The 24,833-nt window shown below is 32.2% G+C and overlaps 1 protein-coding gene across 1 annotated transcript in view; it reads left to right on the top strand.

Moving 5' to 3' along the window:
* Snoo (Sno oncogene) overlaps nt 1–24,833 on the top strand; it is a 441,297-nt gene that overhangs the window by 362,112 nt on the left and 54,352 nt on the right. Inside the window, exon 5 of the mRNA XM_087157925.1 lies at nt 14,629–14,673. Within this exon, the coding sequence (XP_087014051.1) occupies nt 14,629–14,673 (45 nt within the window). The remainder of the gene's footprint in view (nt 1–14,628; nt 14,674–24,833) is intronic.

Below are 24,833 nucleotides of genomic sequence, written 5' to 3'. Positions count from 1 at the left end.
CCTATAATATATAAGGTTACTATAAAATAATATATAAGGTAATAATATTAACGAACGTGAATTTCTCCTAAATATTTCTATTATTTTAATATTCTGATACGATTCAAAATCAATTGTAATAATTAAGGCCCGGATTTTGATGACATTTGCATTTTTTGCATTTTTGGACATTCTTTGTCCTTTAGAGCATTTTTTGAGATTTATAGGGCATTTTCTTTAAAATTTTGGGGCGTATTTTGCATTTTAAAGCATTTTTTAAATTTTTTTGTTAATTTTTTCTAATTTTTATTATTTTTTATAATTTTTTATTATTACACTGGCTTTCAAACAATGAAGAAAATCTCTAGGATATTAGCAGGTGAAGCAACATCTTTTCAAATTGAAGAAGAATTGTCAGTAAGTGAGACCGTCTTTTTCAAGTACGCACTAATAACATCAGTAGACGTTGAAAGAAGCTTCTCCCGGTATAAAAATTTGCTTTCAGACAAGAGACGCTCGTTTACATTTCAAAATATTAAAAAAAAAAATTTAATAGTGATATTGTTGCTATAACAGCATTTTTTCAAACATTCGTTTTATTTTTCCCGCCAGAAAAAATCCTAAACCTTTCAGTTTTATCAAGGTTTTGAGTTTTTTGGAGTATTTGTTGAATTGGGATAATTCTGGAGAGACGAACGTGAAAGTGCCAAGTATCCCTAACGTCTTAAATGTACACTAAATCCTATAACAATTAGAGCATATGGGACGAAGCTTCATACCAATGAGGGTTCATTATACTCCATGCGTTACACAGCGCAATCTGTCTTCTAACACTTGCCGCCTGGCAGCATGCGTTAAAAAACATGTGTTGCATTTATCCAAATAGCTGCCAAGTTCCGAGTTTGTAAAGATACTTGACTGAAAAATTCGTTTTCCGAGTCGGAATTCGGTGCTCATGTTTACAATCACGAGAATTTGGTTGTGTGCAATTCTAACTTGCTTTGTAGAACCTTCGAACATCTGTTACTATATAAATACAGATTATCATATTGACTAGTTCTTTCAGTAAACCGACAATTTTAGTTCTTAGCATTTTAGATATGAAAATTGCTTTAGTTCGTAATCTCCTTCGTGTCTGTATGGATTCTATTTAAAATTTACAATTCATCAAACCGTTAACGGACCCTTCACAAATTTGTTTTTCTTCATTATTGTTTTGTTATCGAATGGACCCTTCCCGGGTTAGGGGGATGGGGGAAGACAGATGTAAACGAACTAAGTTCTGTCTTCGGTAAACGCTTCTTCCTTTACTCGTCCGAAATGAATATTCTGCGTTCAGCACTATAGGCTAAATACCAAATATTTGTATGTTGCATCTCTAATTCAGTAGCAGCAATTGCTGTTTATTTTTTTAAATTTTAATTTTTTTTAATTATAATTTTACAATGTTGAGCATAATCGTGCATCTCTTTACAATTTAAAAACTCATTGAAAAAATTTTTTGCAATAAGAGGACCCTATTCGCACAAAATCAGAAAAGCAGGACCCTGGTTGAAAGAATGTGACTTAACGTTTTATTTATATTCACAAATAACGAGTAATTTTTTTCACCATTTTACATAAACAAGACCTTTCACAAAATGTCTGGACAGACCCCTGTATATATATATATAACTGAACTCAGTGCAGGGTTTAAGCTGAGTCTAAAAATTCATTAGCAAAAAAGCTAAAATCTGAAAAAAAAGTTTTAGCAAAATGCTAAAATGCCATTAGGCTTATAAAATTACTTTATATCAAACAAGTACTGTAAGTTATCTGACAAAGAATAGCTTAATGTACAAGAAAATCAAAAAGAATACCTATAACAAAAAAAAACGCATTTATTATTTATCAAAACATTTTGGTTTATACATTTTGGTTTTCGTGAACGCTAGCGTCATGGTTCTTCTTGCTAAAGATATTTAGATTTTTTCTCCTTCTTGTTTGATCAAGTTTTTTTCATGGATGTTAGCGTCATGGTTTTCGCGGAAGCTTTTTTTTTTAATGGAATTTAGTAAAATCCTTTAGCAAAAATGCGAAAATGCTTTGTTGAATTTTAGCATTTTTTGAGGGGTCTTTTCGCATTTTGCGAAAAAAGCTACCGTAGCGGAAACCCTGACTCAGTGGCGCGACAGCCCATAGATGGCCATCTAAGTTTTCTTGACCTTAAGCTCTGGGGTGCTGAAGCAGATCTTCCGGTTGGGTGGTCAGTCGAACGCGGAACCCTGGTGCCAAGCATGCGGAACACCAAGTATGTTAGATACTCATTCTTCGACCAATTGAAGGGATGAAACCTATCCGGTTCAAGGCTGGAACCCAGGACCTGTGGTATGAGTGTGCGAGAATCTCTCTCTCTCTATATATAAACAAAAAATGAAACTGGTCTAAAATTTTTTTTGAAAAAGTTGTTATTTGTAAAGTTACCGTATTTAATTGCAAGTATAAGTTTTTTTTTTTTTTTTTGTAATTTATTTTATGTGTAAGAATAAGGCTTAATGGAAAATTTTGTCCCACCGGTTGCGAATGATCAGGAAAATTAAACAAAATTAGTCTTCAAAAAATCGGGGAAATTATTTTTTCTTACTGCTTGTGCCAGCCTGGTATAGCTTCAAATCGATACTAGCCTATAAAGTTGACATTTTTAAAATTTTGTTGGATGCTCAACGTGTTGTGGGGTGGGGGATGTAAAAAAAAAAGGCGAGGGGATAAAAAAAAACGCAAGTACATTTTAAGAATGTCTCATCTTGTCATTATATTTTGGAACTCCAACCATTGTATAAATATCGTTTAAAAAGACTGTTGTTTAAATCGTTTCTGCAACGGATAAAGACTTGCATCTGGATCTGAGATCTTAATGCGAAGAGAAGACAAAGAGTCCTCCCAAAATTGAAAAGACTCATCGACCGGGGGTATTAGTGGAGACAACTAAACTCTAATCTCATCTCGTAGTTGGCGCCTGTTTTCTATCCCCTCCCTCTCACCCTCTCCTCCACCCCTGTCAATAATGATGGATGCGCAAGAGGAGGTTTCTCTCTCTCTTCCCTCTCATCCCTCTGATAATGATTATGTGGCTGTACTTTTCCATCTCTGTATTTAAAGACGTCACATTTGATCGAACTGAATTTTCGACTAATGATCGGAATTTTTTTACCTGTCTTCTTTTTTTTATTCTTTGATTACAGTCATTTTATGTGTCTTGTTCCTGAATTTCGTTGTTTACTGTAATATGTTTTAAGTCATTGGGTGGGTTCATTAATTGAATGTCCTGCATTGTTTTTTAACCCTTTATTCGTTAGGAACGTACCGGTACTTACCGGTTATGGGGACCCTGCGTTGGCGACTACTTTTTCCGAGTTGACGCCAATGCGAACATTGGCCCCTTATAATACGTTCTACTCTATAATACGAATCATGGCACCTACATAGGAATTAGTACGGATTTTAATATCGCGACTTATTCTAAAAAAAATATCGATATTTAAACGATATATCGCAATTGTTTACTGTCTTAACTGATTTGTTTAATTGCGACATTTTAATATTTTCTCAGAATACTAAAATATTTCTACTTTTACAAACATCGTGTGCGCATTCTTATTAATATTAAATCATTTTTTTTCGTGAATAAATAATTCATCAATTTATATTTATTCATAAAATTAACTAATGGAATATTATGTAAATAAAAAATTAATTTCTGGCAATTTTTTAAATAAAGAATAATAAATTTAAGAATTGTTTAAGTTTACTTATATAATGCGTAACACATTAAAAGTGATACATTACTCAGTTGTGTTATTTAAATTATGTCAATTGAAATTATAAAAAATGTGAGTGATTTTGTTTCCTTTATTCGTCCAAAATCAATATTCTGTGTTGAGCAGTATAGGCTAAATACCAAATATTTGTATGTTGCATCTTTAATTTAGTAGCAGCAATTGTTGAGCAGAATCTTGTATCTATTTATAATTTTAAAACTTGAAAAGGTTTTTAGCAATTTTTGCAATAGCAGGACCCTATTTGCACAAATTCACAAAAGCAAGACCTTGGTAAAAAATGTGATTTAACGCTTATTTTATTTTCACAAATTATGAATAGTTTTTTTCACAATTTTACAAAAACAGGACCTTTAAAAAAATGTCTTGGAATTTAAACTTAGGGAAACTTAGTTTGTCTTGAACCGTCTTTCTTCCCCCTCCCCGGAAGGGTTTATTCGATTAACAAAACAATAATGAAGATAAACAAATCTATGAAGGGTCCGGTTAAAAGATAAATTATTTTGTGAAGGGTCCGTTTTTATAAAAAAAGATAATTTGTTAACAGACCCAAATTTCTTCTGAACAGACCCCTGATATATATCTATATTATAATTCAATGTATGATATTTCAGCTAATATTACATGTTTTATTTATCTTGAAAAATTTAGAAAAAAATACTCGCATATTATGTTAGTAAAAAAATGTAAAGATAACAGCAAATTAAATTTGAACAATTTCAGACATTATGTGACATTGTTATGAGTATACTAAAATTTAATTTTTCTTTCATGACATGCATCATTTTCTATTCTAATTATGATATAATTGAAAGAATTAAGAGCAATGTAATTGGATACATTTTCAAATTGTTGAGGCAAGTGTGTTTAATGGAAATTAAAAAAAAAGTACGTAAAGTACTTATCTGTAAACAATATTAAAGAGCAGCTTGGTCACCTTTTGGGAAAATAATGGCTTTCAAAAGTTGACATTCCGCCTACTTTCAATTGTTGACATTGAAATTTCACTTGAACAAGTCTTTTTTGCTTAACTCAATTCGTAAGATTTTTTTTTAAAAAAAAAGTTAAATAATTGGTACAAATGTAGTCTTGCTTAAATATATAGTCATCTGTAATTGTTAAGGTAAAAATATAAATTTAAAAAAAAGTATGGGAATTTTCCTCACTTTAATGGTTATTTCAGTCTTAATTTAAAAGTACAGTTTTGTCTTATTTTTGCTTCTTATTTTGTTAGATTAAGCTGCTAAGCTGTTAAAATAAACTGTTGCTTCTTACTTTATTTTGTTAGAATAAACTATTTGTTCGTTGGACTCAAACGTCATGTATCTGAAAATGGACAAAGATTCAGTTAACTCAGAATAAGGTCTTTATTAAACTCTATGCTCTAACCTTAGTGAATATTTTTTGGTATATTTTTCCTGTATGTATAAAGTGTAAATTTTATATAGATTTCGGGGTGTTTTTAAAAATCTGTACCTAATATCATGTACAGATTTTATGATAATTCACTATTAGAGGTGTATCCCAAACAAGAGAATATGAAGTAAGAAATGAGCTGTTGAATTTGTTTACAAAATAAATAGATTTTAATTTTCTCGTTAAGTGTAAAAAATTGCCTATATTGACTTATTCCGAAAAAATATTTTTGAAATAGATTAAAAACTTAAAACTATATGTCAGACATAAAAAGAAATATTTAAGTTTGCAAAAAATGCGGAAATATAACCTGAATTTTAAAAGTAATATAAATTTTTCCACTGTAACTTTTTAATGTCCTCTATATCACAAAAAAAATCTTTTCAGTTTATCAGTTTTTTTTTTTTTTTTTTTTTTTTTTTTTTTGTTTAAAAAAAAAAAGAAAAAAAAAACTGGGACGAAAAAAGCTCTAGTCATGAAAGAATCTTGGGCATTCTTTAAACTTTTTATCAGTTTTGTTGCGGTATTTTAAATCAAGAAATTACAAAAGAAAAACTGAATGTGGGAGTGTGATGTTAATAGAAAGTTTTAAAAATAACGTAGTGCAAGATGATACGATAACGCTTGGGGCTGGGATAACCTGGTTGGTATGGCGTTGGACACACGCTCGTGAGAACGGGAGTTCGATTCCAGCCGGCCAAAGACTCTCCCTGTAGTAAATGGTGGCTGGTGCACGTTAAATCTGTCGGGTCGCAAAGTTCGAATGTTCCCATAACCAATTAAACCTCTGGGGATACTGGATTGGACTTTTTCTATGCTACAAATTTTAAATTAATTCTGAGGGAGAAAGAGAATTTGCCAGTGAAATTTTCTTCCGCGGTATGGCGCGTCCTCTTAACCGAAAGAAAAAAAGAAACAAAACACTTCACGCAAAATGCTCTGAAATGGTGAGTTTTTGTATAGGTACGCAGGGATGCTTTGGATGGTAGGTACCGATGGGAGGGCACCAGGGTTCGAAAAAACTCAGAAATTTTCCCCCTCCTCGAGGACGGCTTGTCCAACAATATACCCGTCCTCCTTTAAATTTAACCCGTAACTTCTAAATAAATAAAAATATAATTTTCAGTTATTTATTACAAACATTCATATAAATTGCACAATGAATTAGTAGTTACTAGGATTACATTATACCGTAATAAAAGAAATACTAGGTTATTAATAGTAACCTAGTATTTCTTTTATGAAATAATTTAAATGACGAAGGTCAAGTTATCTGGAATGTCAATGTATCCGAGGGTACTGCGTTTTTTAAATGAATCAAATATGACGTTTGCCAGTTCCACAATCAAGCCAATGATCTACAGAGGTTTCTGCACAGAAATCTGAAAGGGGTTTTCCATTTAGGTAGATGTTCATAATTGCGTTTAACGCTTCTTGTTTAAGACCAGTACGTAATTTTTAATTTTATTTATGTATTTATTTATTTATTATTATTTTTTTTTTTGTAAGTCCATTGCTGAAAAGCCCCTTTCAACCGCTGCAGTACTCCCAGACAGAGAAAACACCAATTCCACCATGCGCAGTATGTTGCCGTACTTCTTGATCAGAGGGTCATTTTAGAAGTGAAACGCTAGACTCTTGAAAGATAGCAAAAATTGAAAATGTATCACGAACATTAACGGGAAAATGGCAGTCCGTGCGGACGTCGGATTCGAGAAATTCGTTGTCTGCGGGGAATTTTTGACCCCCGAGGACGGGCGGTTTTTCGAGCCCTGGAGGGTACGCGTTTTTCTACACGTAGTTGCTTGCCTTTCCTGACAGTGTTCCAAAGTATACAATAAGAAGAACAGAGCTACCATTTTTGAAGGAAAAATTTCTTAGGAGTGTCTGGGAAATCCATGAACCACAGATTTTCAATCCACTATCTCGATCACCATCACGTTGTAGATTGCTGTTCAATTAGTTCACAAAGGTTTGATCTCTGTCTGAGATATTTCGTGTCTTCCACCACCCCGCATTCATCATCTGGGGATATGCTGTTATAGGGTTGAGTGGTGCAATCCCTTCTTTTCTCACATCTGTCTCCCCTAAAGAGTGCAGAGAAGATATCCCAGACGTGTTTTAAGAGGACAGGGAAGCCAGCTTCAATGATGATTGATATGCTGAGAAAATTTTTTCGAGAGGTTTGACCCCCTTCCTTTCTTACAAGGAAGGAGGTCGGCCACCCTTCCCCCCCAATTTTTTTTTATTTATTTTTGTTCAGTGGCTCCGATGACGAAGAGAGAGCTTCAAAAATTTTTGTGAGATGGATATTATGTGGTTCTTATTCATGCCCTATTCCGTATCTCCGGTTTTTTTATTTTTTATTCCTGCTATCTATCTCTATCAGGAAAGTAAGATGAATCTGGGAAAATCTTAGGAGAAAAAAAAATCTGGTGTTCGTTAATGAGCAAGTGGAAAGATTCCTTTTTCTCTCCCCCCCCTCTCACCCCCTTTCATCTTGTAGAAATCTCTCTCGATAAAATGATGGATTTAAAAATAAACGGCCGCACTCATTTCCCGAATTCTTTTCGCCGCCTGGTTTTTAAAAGAGGGAGAAGAAAAATTGAATCTGTTTCAAAAGAAGTCTTTTTATATGTAGTTGTAGCTTCTTTTTCTTCTTCAAACTATGGGAAAACGTAGAATGTATCTCGCTATGCAATAAACTGGTGATATTTGTTGGCGGCGTTTCTTTTAAGGAGGCCGTTTATGTATCTTTCTAGCAATTCTGATCGTCAAAAGATGGCTTTTCACAGAATTACGAATGTTAAAGGTGTTCTTTCCAAGTAGGAAAAATCTATAGTTTGAAGGTTTTTTTTAAAATAAGCAAAAAGTTTTAATTTTAAACAATATGTGCTATAGAATTGGTGTTAAAATCGGACATAAAATAACCTTGGACCTCTTTCAAAAAGCTCTGCTTTTAAGCGCTTTCCAATAAATAATTCTCAATTTCTCCATATTTTTATGAGTTAAGCAGTGCAGTTGAGTAGCTTTTAAGTATGAAAAATATTACGTATTAAACGTTTAATTTTCTAAAACCTTTTTTCTCTTATCATTTTGTGTTAATTTTTAATCTCAATATAGGGCTCCTATTAGTTATAAACGTAACATAATATTCACTAAAAAGCGATTTTACATATACGAGGTTCTTTCGATAAGTTAAAAAAAAAAAAAAAACTGTTTAAGTGCCTTATACTCGAAGCAAAATGATAATTTGAAACCGTATATATTCTCTTGCTACAAGGGAATATCTAGGCTTCAGAACAAACAAATGGCTAGAATATTTATAAAATTAAATACCTTTTTGTAAAAATTTAAAAAAAAAGCGCCAATTTGGCGATATTATTAACGAATAATTTTAAACAAATTATTTGGCGATATTATTAATGAATATTCAAACAAATTGCTTGAATATTTATAAAATTAAATTCCTTTTTTTTAAAAAAAAAATTCACTGATTTGGCGTTATTATTAATGAATAATTCTCCAATTATCGCAAATTTAAATGAGCCCACATAATGCTGCTTCGGATTATATTGTTAAATGTTAAAAATTGGATCAACAAATGTTAAACATAATCTTGATGGTAACCATCAATAATTCCACCATGAACCATTATATTTTTAATGGTAGCTTACATAAGTAACCATCCCCTCAATGTAGGAATTCGAACTGATTTATGATGGTCCAACATTAAAAAAAAAAACATTGTTTTGATGGTATATTCCTGCTCAGAAAACAAGAATTATTTTTAAACCATCATAAAAATGCATTGTTGTACCATTATGAACCATCACGAATTTCCATCATAGTATCTTAATATGTTTGAACCATCATGTACAACCATCATTTCAATGTAGGAATTCGGACTGATTTATGATGGTCCAACATTAAAAAAAAACATTGTTTTGATGGTATATTCCTGCTCAGAAAACAAGAATTATTTTTAAACCATCATAAAAATGCATTGTTGTACCATTATGAACCATCACGAATTTCCATCATAGTATCTTAATATGTTTGTACCATCATGTACAACCATCATTTCAATGTAGGAATTCGGACTGATTTATGATGGTCCAACATTTAAAAAAAACATTGTTTTGATGGTATATTCCTGCTCAGAAAACAAGAATTATTTTTAAACCATCATAAAATGCATTGTTGTACCATTATGAACCATCACGAATTTCCATCATAGTATCTTAATATGTTTGAACCATCATGTACAACCATCCCCTCAATGTAGGAATTCGGACTGATTTATGATGGTCCAACATTTAAAAAAAACATTGTTTTGATGGTATATTCCTGCTCAGAAAACAAGAATTATTTTTAAACCATCATAAAATGCATTGTTGTAGCATTATGAACCATCACGAATTTCCATCATAGTATCTTAATATGTTTGAACCATCATGTACAACCATCCCCTCAATGTAGGAATTCGGACTGATTTATGATGGTCCAACATTAAAAAAAAACATTGTTTTGATGGTATATTCCTGCTCAGAAAACAAGAATTATTTTTAAACCATCATAAAAATGCATTGTTGTACCATTATGAACCATCACGAATTTCCATCATAGTATCTTAATATGTTTGAACCATCATGTACAACCATCATTTCAATGTAGGAATTCGGACTGATTTATGATGGTCCAACATTAAAAAAAACATTGTTTTGATGGTATATTCCTGCTCAGAAAACAAGAATTATTTTTAAACCATCATAAAAATGCATTGTTGTACCGTTATGAACCATCACGAATTTCCATCATAGTATCTTAATATGTTTGTACCATCATGTACAACCATCATTTCAATGTAGGAATTCGGACTGATTTATGATGGTCCAACATTTAAAAAAAACATTGTTTTGATGGTATATTCCTGCTCAGAAAACAAGAATTATTTTTAAACCATCATAAAATGCATTGTTGTACCATTATGAACCATCACGAATTTCCATCATAGTATCTTAATATGTTTGAACCATCATGTACAACCATCCCCTCAATGTAGGAATTCGGACTGATTTATGATGGTCCAACATTAAAAAAAAACATTGTTTTGATGGTATATTCCTGCTCAGAAAACAAGAATTATTTTTAAACCATCATAAAAATGCATTGTTGTACCATTATGAACCATCACGAATTTCCATCATAGTATCTTAATATGTTTGAACCATCATGTACAACCATCATTTCAATGTAGGAATTCGGACTGATTTATGATGGTCCAACATTAAAAAAAAACATTGTTTTGATGGTATATTCCTGCTCAGAAAACAAGAATTATTTTTAAACCATCATAAAAATGCATTGTTGAAACATCCATCATTTCAACCATCCATCATTACAACCATCATTTCAATGTAGGAATTCGGACTGATTTATGATGGTCCAACATTTAAAAAAAACATTGTTTTGATGGTATATTCCTGAGAACCAACAAGAAGTCCCAATAAACCATTATGAAAATGTATAGATGGAACCATCATGGATTGTTGGTCCATAAGAATCAAACTTCTCATGATGGTTAACCATCATCAACTTCCATCATGGGCATATCAAAAAGCATGAACGCTTAATGGAAAATGTAGGATAATAGTTAAACAAAAAGGGGAAGGGTAATGAATATCGAAAACAAAACAAATATTTATTTAAACAAAACAAGTTCCATATTTTAAGGGTGGAACCCTTCAGATTATAAAAGTTAAACATTACACTACAATCGATACAAGCCGATGCTTAGTATTTGGTGGTCAAATGGTAGACTCGCCGCAGTGTTTTCACTACAGCGCGAGAAAGCGAGAATCTCGCATATTTTTTTCTTTTCTCGCAATGAAAAATTATTACCGCGAGAAATTCGCGCATTCTATAAATCAATTTCAAAATTCGCCAATTTCTCGCATTTTGGAAAAAGCTTCGAATTACGCCATTTAGAATAAAATCCGTTTCACTTTTCTTCCTGGATCTTACATTATTTTCAACATCTGCCCCATTATCTAGCCTCCCTATTTACCAGTATTGTTCAGAAACTTTTCGAACAACAGAACACAACCACGGAACCCCTTTCAGAACACATTTCTCTGCAACCACGTGTTTACCGTAGGTAAGGTTTCTTCATGTAAGACGTTCACATTTTTTGTGCACTTACTATGTAAGATGGACAAATACCTTGTAAAGGCTAAATCTTCTATGATGATGCACCAAAAATATTCAATGCTTTAAAAAATAGAAGACGTTAAAATGTATTATAATTAAAGAAATGATTTTTTTTTCAAGAGATTTTGTGTTTTTTTAGTTTTTAGAAATCTCACTTAACTTTTTGAAATCTCACCCTGTTTTTGAGAAAACGTGGGAAATTCTCACCCTTTTTTTTTCTATGATGAAAACACTGATAAAAAGACTGATTCAACTGCACAGAATATCAGCCCTCTAGTGGGGAGATTTCAAATTAAGCTAATGTACTACTACATTTCTCAACAATAGTAACCATCAAATTATGTTGGGCCATCATGAATCGCAGTGAAACCATCAAAATTATGGGACCGTCAAGAATTTTGACTTGGGTATGCATTGCTTACGTTCCAACTCCGCAATTAGGTGCTTACGTTACATTTGAGCAACTTTATGTTTGATGGGATCCCGTGGAAAATAATTACTTTTTAAGTTTTAGTAAGTAATTTTGAATCTTTTGGCCTGTCGAAATTTTTTATAAATGAGAAGTAAGATAATTTAATGGAAAGTTCTGGTTGTTGTTGTTCTTGTAAAAGAGAGAAGAGGTAAGTGATATGGGGTGATTGAAGGACAAATCTATTTCAGTTTTTCTTTTTCTTCTCTCCTCCTTATTTTCTTGTTTACTTCTTCAAGCAATCACTCATCGTCGGTTGAATTTGATGAATGAGGATTCTATTTCTCTCTGCTGCTGCTGCTGCACGCCTCTGATTTTTGTCTCCATTTCCACTTTCTTTTCTTTCTTTTTCTTTTTTTGTTTCAATTATTTTTGTTGTCGAGGAAGATTGAAATGAAACGAGCCAAACACGAAAAATGACTTACCACTCCCCCCCCCCTCCCTCTTCCATCTTGAAATATTAATCAATTAATTAGTTTTTTTTTTTTTTTTAATCTTCGGTCGTCTTGTTTGTTTTTCTCTGTTATGAAAATAGGAGAAGGTTTCGTGAGATTGTGTCAAAACAAACTTAAAGGCGGAGTCAATTTCGTACCTTTTTTTCCTTCTTTTCTTTCTTTCCTAGCTGTATTACGAAAAGGCTTCTTTTATGGATTGTCAACACGCGTGCCATAGTTTGGCACGGCGGAGTTGGCACGCGAAAACAAACGAAAATATTGAAATAAAAGAATTGTAAAATAAAAATAATGGCATCGCCTTCAGGAGCATGGCAAGGCTATTCTACGTGTAGGCCAGGGGTGGCGAACCTTTATGCACCAACGTGCCATTTTTTCAAAAAAATTGTTTAATGAGGTCATAGACGTGCCGTCAAATCATTTTGACTATGTGATTATTGGGAAAATAATAACACTAAATACTATCAACTCAAAACTCTTTATTTACTATGAAAAAAAAAGTACATTTTGCAATGTCTCAGTTATACGGGTAATTCAACTTAAAGTAACATCAGTGTGACCTCTGTTGTTGCAGATTAGATGACAAATAACTTATATTAGGTTGTAAGATGTTAGTTTAAGCAGGACTGTTAAATTTTTTGCTAGTTATTTATTGTTAGCTTGTTTTTAAGGTTATTAATTGTTCTTTTAACATTAATTGTTAATTTTTTTATTAATAATTGTTTATTATTTTGTTTGTTTTTTGTGAATTTTACTTTAATTGTTACATATCCTTCATAGTGTGCGACATTTCTGTAATAACAATTCATAGTGCAATAACAATTGTGATCGGTGGAGTGGCCAAAATATTGTGTCGCGTGCCATTGGTTCGCCATCCCTGGTGTAGGCCATTAAACTTCATAGGCAGAATACTGCACCAATCTTAAACAGTATTATAGTATTCTTGGTAAGTAACGATGATGATCTTGGTAGAGATCAAACGATGCTATAAACTAAGTCTGATGTTGGAGTTTTTTAAAGGAGGGGAATTAAACAAACTCTAAGTATGTAAACATTGTATGAAACATTTTAGATGTTTTAGCTATTATTATTTTTAAAAGTCATGGGATCGAACATATATGATGTCGCACTCAGAAGGTAGGGTAGACGTTCGTAATTTCGTGACATAGAAGAGGAAAGAGGTAAAAAGTGACATTCCACTTTTTGATTAAAATTACATATTTTAAATGCACAATTATGTATTTTTTAAATCAAAATAATTACAGATTTAGTCATTTAATCTGTTCTAATCATGATCCAATTTGCGGTTTAATCTAATCATTATTTTGCCCACAACTGCCGTAGTTGGAGTTTAAAATATTAATTTAGTTTAAAATGTGTGTTTCGTTTTAGGATTGTTAGCATCGGTTTATATACGAGAGTGTAACAATCGTGATGTGAAGTGATACAGGGGAGGAGTGATGTGACATCGCTTTATGAGTGGCACCTATGTTAATATTTTTGAGTAAAATTTAACAACTATCGCGATGATTCATATCTGATGTGATATGTAATGTATCACATTCTGTTATAACATGTATAAGCATGTTACGTAAACGGATATTTTTTCCGTTTATACAAGTATTTTTTTTTTTTTCAATTTTCTTTTAAGACATTTGCGTAAAATGGATGTATTTTCTGGTTGTGCAACTAATAAATTTTAAATTATTTTTGTTTCATGTTAAAACATGTTATGTAAAATGGATTAACACACTAAGTGATGTTTTTTTTTCATATACTTTTTAAATATTTTAATTATATGTATTTTTCGTTTTTATAAAGGACATGATTTTTTCTTATTGAGATATAAATAAAAATGAAATTCAACAGAAGAGATTTTAGAGATCTTGTCTGAGGGGGGAGGGAGAATAAATTTAAAAGTTTATCGAACAAACTACTACATTTTTCTTATTGAATTTTATTGCGTATACTCTTTACATTAAACTAAATAAGCCTCTTTCTCCGATTGCTGCTTATTTCCTTTGGGAATCGGCAAGCTTTTAAAACTAGGGTTGTTGTGCTTCACCAAAGGGACAATATTTCACTTATTTTCTTTTCTTTCTTTCATAAAATCTGTATTTATTTTTAATAAACTTAAGTATTTATTTTTAATAAAAATCTAATAAGAATTTCAAATAATATAATCGATATTATATTATTTGAAATTCTTATTTGATTTTAAGTATTGCATTATGAACTGATTTATGATTAATTCATATACTAAATTCTTTTTCTTGTATTTTAGGTAAGAAAACTCGATGACTGTTGTTCAAAAATCGGTTTGAAAAAGGTACAATTTTTTTAAGTTATAATTTTGATGAATTCTTATTATTGAAAATATTTTGAAAAAATATTTTTCGGTGATCTAGCATGGGTTAACGATTTCACACAAACTTTTTTTTAAATTTTTTAAAATTTTATTTAAGAATGCGGGCTGCCTTCTACATTTTGAGGGTCAAGTGAAATGTGCCGATCATTACATCAAAAGTTATTGGTAGGATGTTTTTTTTTCTTTTTTTGCACACAAAATAGTCGGAAATATGTTATATTATTGTCGTCTAATTTTCGTACCATATTCTATTTAAAATTGTCTGTAGAACAAACGGGAATTAGTTACCGTTAGATTACAACGCTCAAGATTTTTTGATTGTTTAAATACTTTTTTTAAAAGTTATAAATAGAGTGTTGTTATCGTTAAATAGTGTCTTATTGTCTATTCGAGATTTTGTCTTCGTTAAGTTAGATTATGTTTACACCAGAGTTTATTCTTTTTAGATTATTTCAACTCAACATTTCGCCATCGTTGAGTTATGTCTAAAATTTGTCATCGTTAGGTTACATTAACTTCAGAGTTAGTTCTCGTTACGTTAGGCTGTGCTATTTACACGAGATTTCAACTATGTTTACTTAAAATATCGTAGGCTATGCTTGTTTGTACTAGAGTTTTTCTTCGTTTGTTATGTCTTGTCTACAACACGATAGTTTGTTCGATCATATTTGCATGACAGTTTGTCATCGTTAGTTTGTGTCTACGCGAAAAATCGTGCGCCTTAAGTTAGGCTATGTCTGCATGAGATGTCGTTCTCGTTTAGTTCGGTAATGCGTACACTAAAGTTTGTCCTCTTTAGATTATGTTATGTCTTCCGAGATTTTGTCATTGTAAACGTTATGTCTGCCCGTGAATGTGTCATTTGGTTATTTATCCTCGTTAAATTAAGTTGTATTCATTCGAAATGTTGTCGCTAAGTTAGGTTAAGTCTACATTAGAGTTTATTTCCTCGTTAAGTTTTGTTTTACGTCTACTCATATTTTGTTATGTTACGTTTACACGGACGTTTGCCTTTGTAATTACATAACATTTAGTCATCGTTAGTTTATGTCTGCAGGAGACCCCGTAGTCGTTAAGATAGGTTATGTCTACAGGAGACACAGACACCGTACTCGTTGTCTAAGATGGGTTATGTCTACGTGAAAAATTTGATCCTCGTTATTTTAGGTTGTATTCTCCCGAGATTTTGAAATGGTTACGTTACGTTTATTCGATAGTTAGTTATTATTCGGTTGTATTTACAGAGCAGCTTGTTCTTGAGTTCTTGTAAGGTTGCTGCCACTCGATTATTTAAATTATCTCCAGGGAGACGTTGATCGGATACTGTTAAAAAAAAAACATACGCGATCTCGGTTGTCCCGTAATCATAAAATGTAATTGTGGAGCTAATATATAAATAGCAATGACATCATTGTAGAGGTATTGTTTTAAAAGGTGTCTTCTTTTTTTTTTTTTTTTTAAATATACGGCTTCCTCTCTTCTGTGAGAAAAAGTTAAATCAATGCAATTCATTCCCCGTCTTCCTCTTCTTTTAGCTACTGCTTTTGAATATTGATTTAGAAGGGGAGCCTCTGGCATATTGTGCAGCCATCCAGACGAAATGTTCCTAGACTCGTCTACCAGTGCTGTGTACTGATGAGGCATCTTCTTTTACGACCCGCTCAATTTTATTGTTGGCGAGACTCCCGTAAAAAAGAACCCTTCTTTTTTTTTCCCACATCACTTACGACACGCCTTATTCCAACCTCTCTTTCTCGCTATAAATTATAATATTATAGATCATAAAACACTATTCTCTGAATTCGCATGAATAATAGATGCAATACTATGGCAATTGAAGAAAGAAGAGAGAGAGAGAGAAAAAATAATAAAAATTATTACTTCGAATTTATTATTTATTGTGTGTGTCGGGGGATGTGTGCGGAAGCATTATATAGAAATGGAAAAGTCGTAAAAAATGTAATTGCTCGATATTCTTCAAAGAACTCTTTTCAAATCCTCTGCAGGATTTACATAATAATTTACATCACTTTTTCCAACGATTTTTGCGAAGGAACAATTTTAAAAATCAGATCAAATTCTTATTGGAGTTAGTTCTGTTGATGGATATATGCGCCGTACATGCATCCAAAACGAATAATTTTAAAAAGATGTCTTATTTTTTAGTAGATAAACAGCTAAAAAGTAAGTTAAGACATGGATATATTCGCCGTACATGCATCCAAAACGAACCATTTTAAAAAGATGTCTTATTTTTTAGTAGAGAAACAGCTAAAAAGTAAGTTAAGACATGGATATATGCGCCGTACATGCATCCAAAATGAACCATTTTAAAAAGATGTCTTATTTTTTAGTAGATAAACAGCTAAAAAGTAAGTTAAGACATGGTTATATGCGCCGTACATGCATCCAAAACGAACCATTTTAAAAAGATGTCTTATTTTTTAGTAGAGAAACTGCTAAAAAGTAAGTTAAGACATAAGTAATTGGAGTTAGTTCTGCTGTTAAAGACTACTAATGTTCAATTCCGTAGCCTTCTAATTTTGAACCCACTCCAGAAGATAAAGGAACTTCTGTATCAAGTTTTGGGAGAAATTTGCCTTCGTGGAGGAATTTTTTGATGGAACTAACCCGCATTTGTGTTACTTGGGAAATGTTAAGCGCAAAAACCTCACACGGTTAGCCCGATGACAAGAAGACTCTAACCCATGATATGTCTACCACTGAGGATATTTTAAGTCAGCACTGTGGTCGGTGCAAGCCGGATGCGGAATTCATATCGGCCAGCCATTGCTGTGATTCGAACCCGGTTCAATAATTGGAATGCGAGCGCTCAAGCTGGGCTATCACGGCTCGCTCACGATGAGTGGATTAACGGTTTAATACGAATCATAACCTCTGATTACAGTATACAATGATATCACACAAATTCAGTCGTGACATTCAGCTGTTGTTTTCGTCCTTTAATGCATATTTTTTATTGAACATACTTTTTTCTTCTTTATTTTGCATTAATTTTTGTCAAACGAAGTGAAAAATCGATTATCCGGAACGATCGGGACCATCGCTATTCCGGATAACTGATTTTTCCGGTTTTCTGAATCGCTACAAAAAACCGTTTTTTTTATTGTTAAACCCAACTAAAAAAAAAAAAAAAAATTTGGAAATATTCTTAAAAAGAAGAAAAAACGATGAAGTAATACACTAATGATTATTTCCAAAACGATGGTAAGGTAAACATCTTTCAAGAAAGAAAGAAAAATCCTAAAATCTTATGAGGAAAAAAATTTTTTTTTTTTTGAATGGCGGGAAAATTCATCGAATTTCGTTCCGGTTTGTTGGTTTTCCGGTTTTCTGATTTCCGGATAACGGGTTCTGTACTGTATTTAGCATTTTAATAAGTTATAGTTATGAAACACAGCATGAAACATCGGTGTCTTTTTCGGCATCAATAAAATCTTCCAAACAATAATTTTTCAAATTTGCACTTATTTACAGATCTATGAAAAATAGTTATTCATCATTGGAATTTTCTTTAACCTACAAAATCAATTATTTATACATTTTCGAATATGAATAAAAAAATTTTTTTTTTTTAAAACTATCTTTTTTGGATTTTTACACATATAATTTCGTATTTTTTTAGTACACTTATAATTTCGATAATATAACATCATTTTTGGAGTAACTAATTGACTGTTTTTTATAGTTAAAAAGTACAAAAATATATATTTACTTGTAATTTAGAGCATCAGAAATTTTTTTTTAAAATAAGGGACACCAGTATCCTCATCTGCGTCAATGGGTTAAGAAGAAAGTTGTTGCATAGTGCTTTATGCTTCCTCAAATACACTCGATATAACGAATTGTTATTGTACGATTTTATTTATAATAGTAACAATCTATTTTGATTAACTCCACTTAGAATTATTGGAATGTTTTGTTCTTATGTTACTTGCATTAGAATTCACTAGATCTAGACCTGGTGAAACCTTATTATTATCTGAGGATTTCGCTTTTCCGTTTGAGTGTCTGATCATTGTTAGTCCAGATGATTGTTTGTAACCATCATATCGCACTAATTTACTACAGCCTACTAAAGGTCTGGTTTCTTAGGACAAGCGCCTTATCTGGGCGTCAGCGGGACGTCAACGTTCCGCTGACGCCCACAAAACACTGGTTTGTTAGCTCAAGGCCTGGTTTTTTAGAACTAGCGCCTTATCTGGGCGTCAGCGGAAAGTTGACGTAGAGCTGACGCCAAAAAAATACTTTTTTGTTAGCTCAGCGTGAGCAGTCGGTCCAACGCAGACATTATCTCTCATTGCGCATGCGTTAATAACGTAAACAAATATTTATTTTGAATTAGTATTGATTTTGTTATTGTCGACCAGCGTTTTAGAGAACAAATAATGACTTTGTCCAAGAAAAAACACATTATAGCTGAGCTAAATGATGAGTGCTATGTTTAATGAAGAAGCTACGTTTAATGTCAAAATCAAAATCTTGACTGATTTCAATGTGGTGTTGGATGTTGTCCGCCATTGCTTCTGTGGTTAACGTCACGTTGTAATCCAACTGCAGTTGAGTTGTTGCAGTTCAAGATGAGCGTTCGATGACGTATACTATCAAACTCACAAATGAACCAATCAGAGGTTAGCGCTGATTTCCAGCTGACGGCGTCATGTTCTAAGAAACCAGGCCTTAAGGTGTAAAATTCAACGACATTATCGAGCTCCTTGAACTTGATTTGCATTTTATTATGATTTAACTCAGTGGTTCCCAACCTTTTGTGGACCATCGCCCCCTCTTGGGGTTGGCTGACACATATCGCCCCTTTCTCTTTTTGCTCAAAAACCATTCATTGCTGCTTGTGAGAGACCAAACACTGAAGATATGCTAAGTTATATTTGATTTTAATTTAAATTGAAATGCAAATAAGGAGGCAATTTTATTCTGCCATTTTTATTAATTAAAAAAATTGTGTATCCTTTTTTCCAAAAGAAATGACACTTAAAATGGAATAAAGAAAACTAAAGTATATTTTTTAAAATTCATATATTAATGTAATCAAGAAAAACTGCCCTGTGCTTGGCGTATTTCAGTTAAAGCTTGAATGTCAGGTTTTATGTTCTTCACATATTAAACGCAGGTCTCCTTTGAAGCAAATGTCCAACCTATTTCTTTGCTTTGTAAGCAGCCGGGCGGCAGAACTAAGTTCTCTCTCCACTCAATATGTTGATGGGAACGAGATGAGAAGGGGCCCAGTTTGTTTCCACAATTGTAGATAAGTGTCTGTAAGCTTTACCCAAGCTAACTCGTAACTCTATTTTTTATAGACGACTTTAGCCTCAGTCATACTTCAAATCTAAAAACTCAGTCTGCAAAGAGGGAGTGAGCTTATCCCCAACTTCAAAAGAGAAAGGATCGAAAATCCAATCCGGAATTTATAATTTCATCAAATCTTTAAATCTTGATTCCATATCGGTTTTTGACTGATCAAGGTGATCAGTAAAAATTAAGATTTTATTTTCGAGAATCTCGATATCTGCCATTGGACACTTTTTAAAGAGTTGGAAATTGCATTAGCTCTCTGCGACCAATGTTTGACTTGTAGATATCAAATATGGCGATGAATGAAGATATGATTCCCTTAGCCTTGATAGTGTTGAATTTATTTACTTGAAGTTTTATGTTGATTTCATTCATTTTTTCAAAAATATCCGTCAGGTACAGTTTCCAACTTGCGTTTCTTCAAACTCACACTTAAAACGGGATCAGTGGTGTCAAGAAACTCAATAACCGAGTCTAATAATTCGAAGAAACGGCACAAGCAGTTTCCTTTTGAAAGCCATCTCACAACTGTATGTACGGAGCAAGCGTTCGAAATCTTCATCATTTTCAAGGCAAAGTTCTCTGAACAAACGGTCACTGAGAGAATTAGCTTTGATTTTATTGATGCCAGAAATAACGAATTGTGAAGTGTCATGCAAGGCACCACTCAACTTTTTTGCAGCCAAATGTTGACGATGAATGGCACAATAAATGGTGATGACCTCCGGTACTTTTTTATTAAAGTGTGCCAGAAACCCAGTGTGACGACCAGACATGGCAGGAGCACCATCTGTAGCCTAAGCACTTACATTTGTGAAGAGAATTTCTTTTTCCTTAAAATAATCTTTGACTAATTTAAAAATCTACGATCCTTTTATATCAGTGATCGAAGTTCTTGTAAACAATATTTCCTCGTTAGTCTCTTTACTCTCATTTATGAACTCACGTAAGCTAAAACAGCTCTGCTATCTATCACAGTTGATTCATCAATCTGAAACGCAAATTTACTGTCACATATACACTTAATGTAATGTGACAATTTTATTTCTAATTTTATTTAAGCCTTCAATTTTTTCTTTAAACGTTATTCCTCTTTTTTTATTTTAGCAATCTTTTTAACTTTCTTGGTGACCTTTCTCATGGTCGTTGCGGTCATCGCACTTCCTGTGGGGAAAGTTAACCAACCCCCTCTATTCACGCCTTTCTTTTTCCTCTTTTAATTTTAGGGGGGCTAACTAGCCAATCCCTTTACTTTAAATTTCAAACTCTCCGCCTCTTTAAATTTAATTGGTCGTAGTTTTTCTGGTCTACCCGAGTTAAGGAATTTTTAAGTCTTTTGGAATACATTCTCTTTTTCTCGAGCCTTCGGGCAGCTTACCTTTTTTCTCCGAGATGCGGACTTCGGTCCGTATCGAGGAATTTCTTTTACTTTTTTTTTCTTATTCTTTATTTTAAATTAAAACCTTATCCGTAATCAATCTCTGTAAAATTTAAAATCAACATTTTATACCTTTAATTTTTCTTTAACATTAAAAGTCCTCTCAAATTTAAGTTTTCTTTTCATATTTATTTTAACGATTAAATTACTCGTTCTTTTATATTTTACTTTTATGTATGACGCCTTCATTGTTTTAATTCTCTTATCATCCATTTCTAATAATCGCCATTCATGTGTAGTAAATGTAACGATCGATATTTGTTACTAAATAAAAATAATTTGTTAACAATTGAATGTGGTGCTGAAGTGCTTATTTCCCCGTCTTCCTTTGATGTCTGTTTGTTTAATATGTCCTCATGTATGGTGAGTACCCTTTTATTATTGTTTTGGGCATTGTATTCTTGATAATATTGGAAACATCAATTTACCCCATTTATCTTAAATACTTATATCTGGATATAGCATGACTTTGTTTCTTTATCTTTTTATCTTTAATTATTTTTAGTTTCACCCTTATTCTAAATTCGGTGATACCAATTCATCCAATTTGTTCAAACCTCACACTTTGTGACCCTTTGGACCTATTGGGTTATTGTTATCCCACATTAGCATTGTACAACCACTTTCCTTAACGAACACATTCCCTTTAATTTTATTTAATTACCTATATATACTTTCGGCCTTAATTATATTTATCACGACGTTTCATTCATTTAACCTTTTTAATCATGACTATATCCAATTTCTAGTACATATACCAATGATTTCAATCTATCAGTTATAACAAATAACTTTACTTTATTTATTACGCACCAAATAATAATCATTAATTAACTCTTACATTTACCTTTCAAAAATTTGAGTTTTGATTCTACGTCTGCGGCCATCTCATCAATACGCCTGGACACAGTATTATTGCTCAGAGTGAATTATCTTATTGCTCACTCCCTCACCCAACATTATTTCATCATTTATTTTTTAGTAGTAGATAAAGTTTCGCCAATCATGTGAGGTTTACCACATTTAGCAATCAATAAGGAAACTTCGTAGGAAGCAAGAAGACCTTCGTCAAGATCAGTTGTTTCTTTTGTAAATAGTTCATTTAAATTAGGCCATTTTTCAAATTTATTTTCAGACCTTGAAAATAGTTTAGGTGTTTGCTAACTTTATCACTATTATGGGATTGTGGTGTGTAGGTATGAGGGGAGATTAATCTTAGACTATGCCAACCTTCATCGATCAAAAGGTACCTCATGATAGAATCAAGTTAACATGTCTTATATACTACTGATTTGGTATTTAATATTTGTAGTGGTAATTACGCCACATTACTCCTCTTCCAGAATTTTATCTGTGATAGAATTCGATGAACAGATACCACTAGTTGATTAATGCTGTTTTATTTTTATTAACTTCAATTTCTGCTCACTATATTTATTTTTTTCTTCCAAGCATTTCGCTCGTTATTTTTTTTTTTTTTTTTTAATAGCTTTTCGCTATTTTTTCATTTTTTTATAGCTTTTCGCTATTTTTTTTCTAGCATTTCGCTCATTATTATTTATTAACCGGAAGACTTTATTTACTTCAACGGATTTCTTTTTTTTTTTTTTTTTTTTTTGAGCAGTATATTTTTTCTAAGCAAATCAACTGTTTAATGTGGATTCATCCATCAATATTGACAATTTCTTATCACGTCCGTAGGTCACCAATGAGGGGTGTTTAATCTTAGACTATGCCAACCTTCATCGATCAAAAGGTACCTCATGATAGAATCAAGTTAACATGTCTTATATACTACTGATTTGGTATTTAATATTTGTAGTGGTAATTACGCCACATTACTCCTCTTCCAGAATTTTATCTGTGATAGAATTCGATGAACAGATACCACTAGTTGATTAATGCTGTTTTATTTTTATTAACTTCAATTTCTGCTCACTATATTTATTTTTTTCTTCCAAGCATTTCGCTCGTTATTTTTTTTTTTTTTTTTAATAGCTTTTCGCTATTTTTTCATTTTTTATAGCTTTTCGCTATTTTTTTTCTAGCATTTCGCTCATTATTATTTATTAACCGGAAGACTTTATTTACTTCAACGGATTTCTTTTTTTTTTTTTTTTTTTTGAGCAGTATATTTTTTCTAAGCAAATCAACTGTTTAATGTGGATTCATCCATCAATATTGACAATTTCTTATCACGTCCGTAGGTCACCAATGAGGGGTGTTTAATCTTAGACTATGCCAACCTTCATCGATCAAAAGGTACCTCGTGATAGAATCAAGTTAACATGTCTTATATACTAGTGATTTGGTATTTAATATTTGTAGTGGTAGTTACGCCACAGGTACACTTAAAGTATCAGAAGGTTAAACATTAAGATTTTATTAACCACATCACAGACGCTACATGTAAAATAATAAAATTAATGGAGAGTTGGGACTGCACGTCCATTGGCAATGAGTTTAAGCAGCGAAAAGATGCTGTGTTCGGTTCGGATCTCTCCAGAGAAATGAATTAGCCACACCTTTAATGTGCAATGATTGGCTAGATTTTATTTGAGAAGTTATATTATTGGATTCGAATTTTGATTGACAGATTTTAGTTTCAGTTCCCAATTTTGGGTTTCAAATTAGAAGTTTCACTTCGTGAAAATTGTGATTGAAGGATAAAGGAAAAGGGGAAATAGTTATGGGTCACCACCAGGGCCGGATTAACCTATAGGCACACTAGGCACGTGCCTAGGGCCTACAAAATTCAGGGGCCTACGAAAAACTTGGGAGAAAAAAATGTGTTGACAAAAATAATTTAGCTTTAAAAACAACAAGTGTATTTTGCACAAAATTATGAAGATACAAATAAAAATATAATATTTTTCGGTAATAAATTATTTTGCAGAATCTTATGATCTAATATATTACTTTCTTGGATTCAACGAAATCTTGTATTATGCTGTCGAATTCCAAACTACGCAAAATGTCGTATTCAATAGACATAAGTGCGAGCGATGCCAAACGATCTTGATTCATTGTTGAACGCAAATAATTTTTTATCAATTTTAATCTGGAGAAAGATCTTTTTCCTTCTGCATTTGATCCAAGAATCGACAAATATATTCTTAATGCAATGTGAACGTTAGGAAAAGTATTCACAAGTTTATCTTTAATTTGAGCCTTCAACATTTCTTGTGCAGATTTATGTTCATACAAATTTGAAAATAGTCTACAAATTCATCTACAAAGTTTTCCTCTAAATCGGATGAGTAAATTTTCACCAAATTTTGCGCTTTTAGTTTAATCTCAGATTCTGACAAAATTTCGATAAACAAATTTGTAAACTAAAATCCATATTAAT

Source organism: Parasteatoda tepidariorum, chromosome 2 (genome assembly GCF_982258835.1).
Source record: "Parasteatoda tepidariorum strain Cologne lab strain chromosome 2, Ptep-v5.0, whole genome shotgun sequence".
NCBI lineage: Eukaryota > Metazoa > Arthropoda > Arachnida > Araneae > Theridiidae > Parasteatoda > Parasteatoda tepidariorum.
The sequence above is the reverse complement of the archived record's forward strand: the minus strand, read 5'-3'. Positions and strand labels throughout refer to the sequence as shown.